Raw genomic sequence first — 11,883 nt, forward strand, 5'->3', positions numbered from 1 at the left:
TGTACCAAATATTAACCTACGCGCAGAATAGAAAAGAATAATTTTTCTTTTGTCGATTTTTCGTCAGGGAGTTGCTGGAATCGTTAATAATTTGTAATTTGTGGCTCGTCATTAACGATAAGTAGGATCCCACATTTAAAAAAAAAATGAAAATCGAACTCCCGAAGACTGTTCTGATCAGAAAATGGATAATATGAAAAAACTCGATAGTATGAACGTTTTAAGTCTGCATTTTTAAAGACGACAAGCCCAAAAGAATTTAATGCTTAACCTTCTTCTCAGGAACTTAAATTTATGGCGCGTTAACTATGAAAAGGATAATGCAGGTTTTAACGAAAAGGATAACCAGGACAACCAACATAACGCCTGCATGTATGCTACTTGTCAATTATTAACCGAAAAACATCAAACTGAAAATTATAATTGAAAAACAATAAAAAGTGTTCCGTGTTAAAGGATCGTCGTCGCATACAAAACCCTTATAAGTAGAAAAAATATGATTTCAATTACCGAGTTAACGATTTAAACGTCCAAACGGAACTATGTTCAAAAGTCGAAATGAATTAAATGTTGTGTTTTATAAGTGTACAGTCAGGTTAGAATCAGGATCAAAATCCTTTTTTCTTTCAACATTAAATTATTGATAGTTTTCGGTTCGATAAATTATTTTAAGCGGAAAATATTCTGCCGGAAACGTATTGAAAATGTGATGGTATCAGTTCCTATTTGTCGCTTAAAAATAATACCGAAAAAAGACCAGTCGGGAGTAGCAGATTTGAATAATCGAAATATTTTTTGCATCTCTTCCTTCAAGGATAAAGTAGTTTCTTTATCGAAAAAGGATAAATAACTTTTTTTTTAACGCGCCTCCTGCATGTATACCATGAAATTTTTATATTCTCGCCAAAATGTCAATTATTTATACTTCACCGTGTCCTTTTTTTTACGACTCAATTTTACAAATGAACTGAACGCAATAAAAAGTCTAGGGAAATAAAAACGAATTCAGTAAAAGCAACGGAATGATTTGATTGTGAAAATAATGTTCAAAAATCGAACGAATGTTGTTTATAAATGTACAGTAAGGTAATTCAGCATTCAATGCCGTGTGATGATAAAAATGTTTATTATACGAATTGTGATCTCTCTATAGTCAATTTATGTTCTCCTATTTTGTCGAAACGTTGTGAACGTACAACGGATTGGTGTAGTGATTTTTTGTAGACTTCCCACAAACTATAGTTCCCTTTCATTCTTCCTATTTTTATTTTCAATTTTTTTTCTCTCTAAAAAGAAGTTTTAAAAAAATCTTGTGCGTGTTCCAGGCTGCTCGAGGACTTGGATGTTTTAGAATGTGAATTTCAGGTGAGTAATAACTTTGAATTGAAATTAACCAACAATTCTATCTGAAAACTGGTCGATTACCGAATCAAAAAGCCAAACGAGAGAATGTAATGAAGAAAATCTATAAAATTCGTCAGGCGATTATTATAACAACCAATTCCAACCATCACATGATTATACCAAAATTTAAGGATATCCGAAAAACACACGATAAAAACTGTCTCAGACTCACATATATATCGTACATTCATTCATAGTACCTAGATATACGTTTGAAATAGTCCTATCTATCACATCGTTTATGTACGATAACGATGTAACATTGAACACCTTAAATATTCACGTAAAAAAATCTATTAAAAAAGTGGATCGAAATAAACATTGCGTTCTTACAGTACGATTCAAGATACCAAATTGATTTCTATTTTCGAATCTTTTTTTTTTGTTATTTCTGAAGAGACGACCTGTTAACGGAAAACCCCAGGTACATCGCGTAAGTCTTTTATTTTCGGTGAAAAATCGATATCCTTTGCTCTAACTGTAGGCGAATATTTAAGTTTTGTGTGTGAATTTTGAATATATGTATAAAATTGGGGGACTACACTATACCATGTGTAGCATACCATTCATGTCATGTGGACGAAATGATTTAGTGGGTTAATTAATATTACGAAGTGGGCAAGGTTGAAACTATTACTAAAAATAGAGACGCTAGTTATAATGATATAAAGCACTTTACATTTAACGGACACGACGAAGAGGTTAGATACTTTGAGTTGAAGGACTTCGTTGAAGGAAGAATAATTCAGTGTCTACCAATGTCCTTTCCATATATACGCAATATAGCGGATCACACATGGAGCATTGAAATAACAAAACCAATAGAAACCAATAGATCATTGTCAATGTCGTTTGAGATGTCAACTGAGCTGTCATTTTCACAAAGCTAACCATAATGTTACAAAAATTTATATGGAAGCTGTCATTGTTTGAGGTTAGCTTTGTGAAATTGACAACTCATTTGACACTATTTTGAGAGAAGAAACCGTTATTTGACACTGATCTATAGAATCCAAGAAAAATTATTTTATTTTTTCGGCTACCCGTTAGTTAGATTTGATAGGACTACAGTGAACGACATCTCAAATGTCTCACTGTCATTTTTTTCAGAGAATGTCATTGTGAATTTGCAACGACACAATAAAATTCTCAGAAAAATTTGACAGTGAGACATTTGAGATGTCGTTCACTGTATTTCTGAATAAAAACAATTTCTGGTTAAAGGATCTGACGTTGTTGTTACGACGATATTGAACCACTTATTGATCTTAGCCATTTAGGTTGAAAGGGGACCGCCGTTAGATCAGAATAGTTAATCTCAAACTAACACTTCCCTTGTGTAGGGCTCGGTTTTGGTTTGTCCGTAAGTTGACTTTTAGATTGATTCGAAACCTGAGCTTGCCTAAACCTGAATATAAGATTTCGGGTTTAACCTGAACCTGAAATGGCTTGACCCGAATCCGACTCGAACCTAAATTGTTATTTTGAATCTGATCTGAACCTGAAATGTTTCAGGACATATCAGTTCAGAAAGTTGATTAGATCAAACAATTCAGTTTCAGGTCGGGTGATCATTGAAAGTGATATTTCGAGAGTTCAATTAAGCTGTAATACAAGTGGATGTACAAGTGAACAACAGCCTTCTATATGATGAATAGGTGGCGGGACATTTCCACACCGTCAATATCGTCAGGAACGATATTATCGTTTTTTTGGACGATACTATCGTCTAAAAAACGATAATATCCTTTTTAGACGATAATATCGTCAAGAAAACGATAATATCGTCCTGAAAATATTTTAAAATTTATAATTTTAGACGATATTATCGTCCTGGATGAAATTTTTTTGGACGATAATATCGTTTTTTAGACGATAGTATCGTCTAAAAAACGATACTATCGTTTTTTGGACGATACTATCGTCTAAAAAACGATAATATCGTCCAAAAAACGATACTATCGTTTTTTAGACTATACTATCGTCTAAAAAACGATAATATCGTTCCTGACGATATTGACCGTGTAGTTATGTCGCCTCGTCGATGAATATGGCTGAAACGGTATTGAAAAGAAGTCGCGAATTTAGATGTGATTTCAACTCTGTATCGATTGAAAAGCTTCCAGGCCTCCAACGGTTTAAAAATCCTCCTATTTTATGAATTTTAGGAGGTTTTTAGGCTTAGGTTTAAGGAGATTTTTAGGAGCTTTCGTACGCTGGGAAGAATATATATTTTGACAGTCTTCTATGAGAGAGAAATTCATCGTTGCACGAATTCTGACAAGCCCTATTACTACGCTGCTCGTTTCTAGTATAAAACTCATACTTTTCCCTTTACAATTGCTATTGCTAAAAAGTCTCTATTTCTCGTAACATCCTTTGATTTCTAATGTGCAAAGTCTTGTTCGTTCCAGTATGAAACAAAATTAACCTGTCAACGGCTATTCATCTGTTATCGATAACGACGACAAAAATAATGACAAGCTCTGGTTAATATGTTCGTTCATTATAGAAAAATTCATGTTAAGAAAATTGAAGTACAAGATTTGAAATCAACAGATTAAAAATACTTTGATCGATGGAAGTAATAGACCAGATAATAATACTGGTCATATGTTTGCCATCTGTAACAGGTTAAACTCACGTTCTAGCATACTCTTAGACTAGGTATTTTGACCGATTTTACAGGATCGGAAATGGATCTATCCTAATTGTAGTCACCAAAAAGCGCTAAGTTCAATTTCGAACGTTTACCATCCACTGATTGTATTGATCTTGACTTGATCCTGATTTGTAGGAGTTTAATGAAATGTTCGAAATCTCATTTTTGGAGTTTTAGAAGATTTAAGGAGGTTTAGACGATTTTAGGAAACCTGCTCAGCTTCATTACTGTAACTCATCGTTCTCGCGAGGCGTTTGGGTTATTTTAAGTGAAAGTTTTATCGATTGCGAGAGTGAGGAGAGTCGACATTTAAATATTTTTTTTTATTTCTAGCCGAATCACAGAGGAACGTTTCTGTTGGATTATGTTTGTGAGCAGCTCGACATCAAGGACAAGGACTACTTCGGCCTGCGATATGTAGATTCTGCAAAGCAAAGGGTAACTTATTGAAGAACCATTTTTTCTGTAAGATAGTTCAGTCAATCATCTCGAATTGTCTTTCAGCACTGGTTGGATCTGGCCAAATCCATCACTAAACAAGTGAAAGGTAGAATTTCTATTGATATCAACAGCAATTCCGCGGTAAACCATTTTTTCTTAATTTTGTTTCTCTGATAACTTCCAGATGTCGACCCACTCGTCTTTTCGTTCCGCATAAAATTTTATCCAGCAGATCCATTTAGGTGAGCGATCAGCACATACCAGTTGTGTGAGATAAATTTAATGGTTGAATATTCACTGATCGAATTAGATTAACCGGAAATGCCAAATTTATGTTGTATCAACAATTAAAACGGGATTTGCGACATGGTCGATTATACTGTTCAGCCGGTGAAGCGTCCGCGTTAGGAGCGTTAGTTGTTCAAGGTATTCAAATATTCCAATGGTTGTTCCGATTGATCGTATTTTTTACTGGTCCTTTCCTATTGTTAAACGTAAATATAGAGGAGCTTGGCGACTACGATCCAGAAATCCATGTGGGCGATTATGTGGCTGCTATTAAAATTGTTCTGCGACAGACAGATAGTCTGGAACGGAAGGTAATGGAACTACACCAAAAACGGGAACCAGGCCAAGAGGTTCACATTCCTATCGATGAATTTATGTCAATTGCACGTACGCTAGAAACTTATGGCGTTGATCCGCATCCTGTTAAAGTAAGTTGTGACATGTTGAGACGTATAAGACACAATGAATGAGACGTTTTTTTTGATGACCATTTAGGATCACCGAGGCAGTCAATTATATTTGGGTATAAATCATTCTGGGATCAATACGTTTGCGGCGGGTAAAAAAGCTCAACACTTTCGATGGTCTGAAATACACAAACTCAATTACGAAGGGAAAATGTTCATAGCGCATTTATGTACGTAACGTGAGATTTTATTTTGTGTAGCATCAGCATAATTGATGCGTGGCGCTAATTGAAATTTATTTTTCGGTCGTGTGTAGCATATACGGATAAGGAAAGTCGAGAACCGGTAAGTGAATGTGAAATCTATTGGTGAAGCGTAAGATTTCGACGAATTTCTCTTGGTGAAACGTAAGATTTCGACGAATTTCTCTTTTCGCAGAAAAAACATACCGTTGGATGGAAATGTGGATCGGGCTCGGCGTGTCGGTATATTTGGAGATGTTCCATAGAGCAGATGCTTTTTTTCACGTAAGTGTCGCGTCGCCAACCGTTTTTTTTTTCTAACTTTTGTCTCCCTTCTCAAACTGTTTCCACTGGCAATGACCATTAGGGCGTATCGAATTTTGAGAATTTTAAGGGTCGCGATAGCCTGTGTGCGGAAAACGTAGATCATTGAAAACTAAGTCCAGGCATATGGTTGATGGATCCGAAGGTGCCCGGGAAGAAGTCCCCCCGGACGACTTTAACTTTCAAATGGTCATAACTCGGAAAGTTAAGAGTATTTTTGAAAACAATGTTCTAGCAGGATGTAGAGCGTTAAAAACTCTACAAAACTGCCAAAGAAACCGATGGTCCAAAAGGTGTGTCTGTCGAGGTTTTCTAACATCGAAAGTTCGACATTTTCGTTTTTGACTTTTATTTCCTGAGAGACAAATTATTAACTTTAGCTTTTGGCATGAGGTTGTAGAGGAGGTCGAGGGCGACATGTATTATCACCCGGGGAATTATCCCCCAGACTGGAATTATCACCCGGGGAATTAACGTCCAGGAATTAGCACCCAGATCATTAGGAATTATCACCCGGGGAATTAACGCCCAGATATTATCACCCAGCTATCTGAGGAGTCATGCTTAATAAGTCTAGTTAATTGTGCATCGTCTTAGAGGCATGCACAATTAGTCTAGTTAATTGTGCATCGTCATAAAGGCATGCACAATTAGTCTAGTTAATTGTGCATTGTCTTAGAAGCATGCACAATTAGGCTAGTTGATTGTGCATTGTATTAAAGGCATACACAATTAGTCTAATTAATTGTGCATCGCCTAAGAGGCATGCACAATTGGTTTAGTTAATTGTGCATCGTCTTAAAGGCATGCACAATTAGTCTAGTCAATTGTGCATCGCCTAAGAGCCATGCACATTGCACAATTAGTCTAGTTATTTGTGCATTGCCTAAGAGGCATGCACAATTAGTCTAGTTAGTTGTGCATTGTCTTAGATGCATGCACAATTAGTATAGTTAATTGTGCATCGTCTTAGATGCATGCACAAATAGTCTATTTAATTGTGCATCGTCTAAAAAGCCATGCACAATTAGTCTAGTTAATTGTGCATCGTCTTAAAGGCCCATGCCTCTAAGACGATGCACAATTAACTAGACTATTTGTGCATGGCTTTTTAGACGATACACAATTAACTAGACTAATTGCGCATGCCTCTTAGGCGATACAAAATTAACTAGACTAATTGTGCATGCCTTTAAGACGACGCACAATTAACTAGACTTATTGTGCATGTCTTTAAGACGATGCACAAATAACTAGACTAATTGTGCATGCCTTTATGACGATGCACAATTAACTAGACTATTTGTGCATGCCTTAAGGCGATGCACAATTAACTAGACTAATTGTGCATGCCTTTAAGACAATTTACAATTAACTAGACTAATTGTGCATGCATCTAAGACGATGCACAATTAACTAGACTTATTAAGCATGACCCCTCAGATAGCTGGGTGATAATGCCTGGGCGTTAATTCCCCGGGTGATAATTCCTAATGATCTGGGTGATAATTCCTGGGCGTTAATTCCCCGGGTGATAATTCCCAATTCACTGGTTAATAATTTCTAAGCTACAAACTGCTGAGAAATCATTCTCACATAGCTGGGTGTTAATGCCTGGGCGTTAATTCCCCGGATGATAATTCCTAATGATCTGGGTGATAATGCCTGGGTGTAAATTCCCCGGGTGATAATTCCTAATGATCTGGGTGATAGTTCCTGGGCGTTAATTCCCCGGGTGATAATTCCAATTTAATTTCAGTTTTTTCAGTCTGGGGGATAATTCCCCGGGTGATAATACCCGTCACCGTTGTAGAGGAGGTCGAGTACTACCAGTACACTAGGCATTGTCCCGGTCGGCGATCCATCCGAAACCACTTTTTCAACATTTTTGAATGGACTTTTTAAGTGTACCCACGTCGCCCACGAAGCCAGTGCAGACAATGTAACCGGTGTTGCTGAGTCGAGGTAACCTTGGCCAGTAAGTGCACATAATATTCCATAAAAGTAGCTGAACTCTTTTACAAAATATTTAAGAATTCGGTGTAGCACATTTTGTACTACAAAATCTGAGAAAATGAAATTTGTGAGAAAAACAACAAATAATCGTTTTAATTAGTTATTTGACCCACGAACAGTAGTAAGAAGTCGATTTCGTTGCAAATACACATTTTTCGATATTTTTACAAAAGGTTGAACTTCGTGGTATACCGTGTCAATATAATGTGCCACATCGAGATCCCAAATATTTTGTAAAAGAGTTCAGCTACTGTTATGGAATATTATGTGCACTTACTGGCCAAGGTTAACTCGACTCAGCAACACCGGTTACAGTGTCTGCACTTGCTTCGTGGGCGACGTGGGTACGCTTAAAAAGTCCATTTACAAATGTTATAAAAGTGATTTCAAGAGTATATCCGATCGGGACATGCCTAGTGTACTGGTAGTGCTCGACCTCCTCTACCACCTCATACCACAGGCTAAACAAAATCATTTGTCTCTCAGGAAATATAAGTCAAAAACGAAAATGTCGAACTTTCGATGTTAGAAAACCTCGACAGACACACCTTTTGGACCATCGATTTCTTTGGCAGTTTTGTAGAGTTTTTAACGCTCTACATCCTGCTAGAACATTGTTTTCAGAAATACTCTCAACTTTCCGAGTTATGACCATTTGAAAGTTAAAGTCGTCCGGGGGGACTTCTTCCCGGGCACCTTCGGATCCATCAACCATATGCCTGGAATTAGTTCTCAATGATCTACGTTTTCCGCACACAGGCTATCGCGGCCCTTAAAATTCTAAAAATTCGATAAGCCCTAATGACCATACATCGGGAATGACTAGAATTGGGAGAATGACCAGAAATTGTGAAATGACCATAAATGTGGAAATGACTAGACATCGGGAAATGACCAGAAATCGGGAAATGACTAGAAATTGGAGAATGACCATCATTTCCCAATGTCAATTTTGGTCATTTCACCATTTCTGGTCATTCTCTGATGTCTGATCATCCTCCCATTTTCAGTCATTTTCCCGCTTCTTTTCTCCTTTTCATTATTTCTTCCCGCTGGGCCGTCCGGATACAAAGGATACTCATTATGTGCACACGCACCTACGTTCCATTTAATTAAACGAAATCCTTTTTTGCTTCAGTTTACCGAATAGTCAGAATGCGAGTGTGATGAGTGGCGGTGGCTTCATGAGAGGCACAAAGTTCCGATATTCCGGTCGAACCGAAAGAGAAATTTTAACGGAAAGTCTGAATGCACTGAGACAGCAGCATTTACTGAATAACACTAGTCCTAGCAAGCGTAAAGCAAATAGTGTTCCAGGTAAGACGAACCTGCGAAAGAAAACCGATGCCCATTAATTGATCTGTTTTATTTTCCAGCAACACCAAGTAGTCCGCAGGGTGACCTGGCGGAAATTCGTAAGAATTTTTTTTTTATTACAAAAAGTAGAACTTCGTCTGACGAGTGCATTTTTCTCAGGTTACAGTAGCTTACCTCGATCAACTATGTCCGAGCCAATGGGATGTTCTAATCAGATAAATTCTGGATTTTTACAAGATAGCACAATACCTCTGCTGGAAACTGTTTCCGAAGAAGCGAGAAGACAAACTGGTAAATATTTTGAATCAAATTTCCCTTTACTTTCCTGCCCCCACGCGCTCATATCGTTTACTATTGTTGTAGGACTGGAAAACAACGGTCTTTCGGATTACTATTTTCGCGATTCATTCGATCACTCATCGTCAGAAAGTGGTTTTACCAGCCTTACCGATAACCGCATCGGGCATCGATTAATAAATCCTTCCCACAATCCGCCATTATCCATTACCAATCAAGCGTCGTCAAACAATTCGGCCGCCGTGATCAATCAGCAAAATGCCACAAATAATGCGAAAACGGCCAAACGATTTTCCATCTTGCATGCATTCGTTCCGTCGTTCATATTCGTTGTTATTGCATTGATAGTTTTAACCATTTTTATATTAGAATCCGAATCGGAAATGGTCTCTCCAATCAGAGATTTGCCGGAAATGAAAATTTTGAAGTATCAGTACTATCAGCCGCTTAAGGATGTATTTGCGAAATTATTCATCAATCAATAGAATGTGTGTGTGTGTGTGTGTGACATTCAATTACTAGATTTTTTACAATTTCATTTTCTACCGAAGCTTTTGAAGCAAAGGTATTGAAACTAAGTTCGCTGGTTGGATGAGCGAGAGAGACAGAGATAGATAGATAGAGAGAGCGTGATTGGGTATAAGATAAGAGTCCTTCGTTTTTAAAACGCTGGGGATGCTAGGGTCACACTGTGACCGTCACAGTCGGTTGGATTTTTTAAAAAAAATTTGACTAAAAAACTTATTCGATGGTTCCTTTGCTATTTCCATATTTGCCCATCTGTAGCCTGAACTTCAGGCCCTGAAGTTTTTGGATCATTTCTTAAAAATCATACCATTTTTTGTCACATGGTGATTTATGGAAAAAATGTCAGTCTCTCGGTTACTTAGGGTATCAGAGCATCAGTTTTCGTGTCCAACTAAAACCACTTTTCCAGCAATCTTTCCATTGTTTCTGATTGAACGACTAAGTTGAGTGAGGAATTATTCTACGACTTGAGTGATGAATCAGAGCCTTTCACGAATTTTCGTGAATCTTAAAATATGAAAAAAATCGCGAAAATTCGACAAAAATTCATGGCAATTAGCGAAAACGTTTTTACTACTACAGGGTCTGTGATGAATTGAAAGATTCTTTGATGAATGCATGTTTCTGAGCCATTCTTTGATACTAGGGCGTATCGAATTTTGAGAATTTTAAGGGCCGAGATAGCCTGTGTGCGGAAAACGTAGATCATTGAAAACAAATTCCAGGCATATGGTTGATGGATCCGAAGGTGCCCGGGAAGAAGTCCCCCCGGACGACTTTAACTTTCAAATGGTCATAACTCGGAAAGTTGAGAGTATTTCTGAAAATAATGTTCTAGCAGGATGTAGAGCGTTAAAAACTCTACAAAACTGCCAAAGAAACCGATGGTCCAAAAGGTGTGTCTGTCGAGGTTTTCTAACATCGAAAGTTCGACATTTTCGTTTTTGACTTTTATTTCCTGAGAGACAAATTATTAACTTTAGCTTTTGGCATGAGGTTGTAGAGGAGGTCGAGTACTACCAGTACACTAGGCATTGTCCCGGTCGGCGATCCATCCGAAACCACTTTTTCGACATTAATGAATGAACTTTTTAAGTGTACCCACGTCGCCCACGAAGCCAGTGCAGACACTGTAACCGGTGTTACTGAGTCGAGGTAACCTTGGCCAGTAAGTGCACATAATATTCCATAACAGTAGCTGAACTCTTTTACAAAATATTTGGGATCTCGATGTAGCACATTATATTGACACGGTATACCACGAAGTTCAACCTTTTGTAAAAATATCGAAAAATGTGTATTTGCAACGAAATCGACTTCTTACTACTGTTCGTGGGTCAAATAACTAATTAAAACGATTATTTGTTGTTTTTCTCACAAATTTCACTTTCTCAGATTTTGTAGTACAAAATGTGCTACACCGAATTCTTAAATATTTTGTAAAAGAGTTCAGCTACTGTTATGGAATATTATGTGCACTTACTGGCCAAGGTTACCTCGACTCAGCAACACCGGTTACAGTGTCTGCACTGGCTTCGTGGGCGACGTGGGTACACTTAAAAAGTTCATTCATTAATGTTGAAAAAGTGGTTTCGGATGGATCGCCGACCGGGACAATGCCTAGTGTACTGGTAGTACCCGACCTCCTCTACAACCTCATGCCAAAAGCTAAAGTTAATAATTTGTCTCTCAGGAAACAAAAGTCAAAAACCAAAACTTTCGATGTTAGAAAACCTCGACAGACACACCTTTTGGACCATCGGTTTCTTTGGCAGTTTTGTAGAGTTTTTAACGCTCATCCTGCTAGAACATTGTTTTCAAAAATACTCTCAACTTTCCGAGTTATGACCATTTGAAAGTTAAAGTCGTCCGGTGGGACTTCTTCCCGGGCACCTTCGGATCCATCAACCATATGCCTGGACTTAGTTTTCAATGATCTACGTTTTCCGCACACAGG

The 11,883-nt window shown here is 37.6% G+C and overlaps 1 protein-coding gene across 2 annotated transcripts; it reads left to right on the forward strand.

The window, feature by feature from the left end:
• Positions 1–395: 395 nt before the first annotated feature.
• LOC119072890 (FERM domain-containing protein 5) lies at positions 396–10,645 on the forward strand. 2 transcript variants are annotated; one of them, XM_037178213.1, is made up of 14 exons: positions 396–595; positions 1,326–1,365; positions 4,400–4,504; positions 4,571–4,613; positions 4,692–4,749; positions 4,818–4,933; positions 5,012–5,223; positions 5,291–5,432; positions 5,519–5,547; positions 5,641–5,729; positions 8,923–9,101; positions 9,161–9,199; positions 9,261–9,392; positions 9,465–10,645. In XM_037178213.1, exons 1-14 carry the CDS (start codon positions 543–545, stop codon positions 9,881–9,883), a joined length of 1,656 nt encoding a protein of 551 aa, XP_037034108.1. In that variant the 5' UTR covers positions 396–542; the 3' UTR covers positions 9,884–10,645. The 2 variants fall into 2 exon arrangements, with proteins under 2 accessions (XP_037034108.1, XP_037034109.1); XM_037178214.1 differs by lacking the exon at positions 396–595 and adding an exon at positions 629–1,086.
• Positions 10,646–11,883: the final 1,238 nt, after the last annotated feature.

This window comes from Bradysia coprophila, assembly GCF_014529535.1.
Source record: "Bradysia coprophila strain Holo2 chromosome IV unlocalized genomic scaffold, BU_Bcop_v1 contig_84, whole genome shotgun sequence".
NCBI lineage: Eukaryota > Metazoa > Arthropoda > Insecta > Diptera > Sciaridae > Bradysia > Bradysia coprophila.

What these genes read in the sequence shown, in the direction of transcription:
- LOC119072890 (XM_037178213.1), top strand. Translation starts at nt 543, where the DNA reads ATGTTCAAAAGTCGAAATGAATTAAATGTTGTGTTTTATAAGTGTACA. An exon ending in TTTTATAAGTGTACAGTCAG is followed by an intron (nt 596 to 1,325) that starts GTTAGAATCAGG and finishes TGCGTGTTCCAG; the next exon opens with GCTGCTCGAGGACTTGGATG. An exon ending in TTTTAGAATGTGAATTTCAG is followed by an intron (nt 1,366 to 4,399) that starts GTGAGTAATAAC and finishes TTTTATTTCTAG; the next exon opens with CCGAATCACAGAGGAACGTT.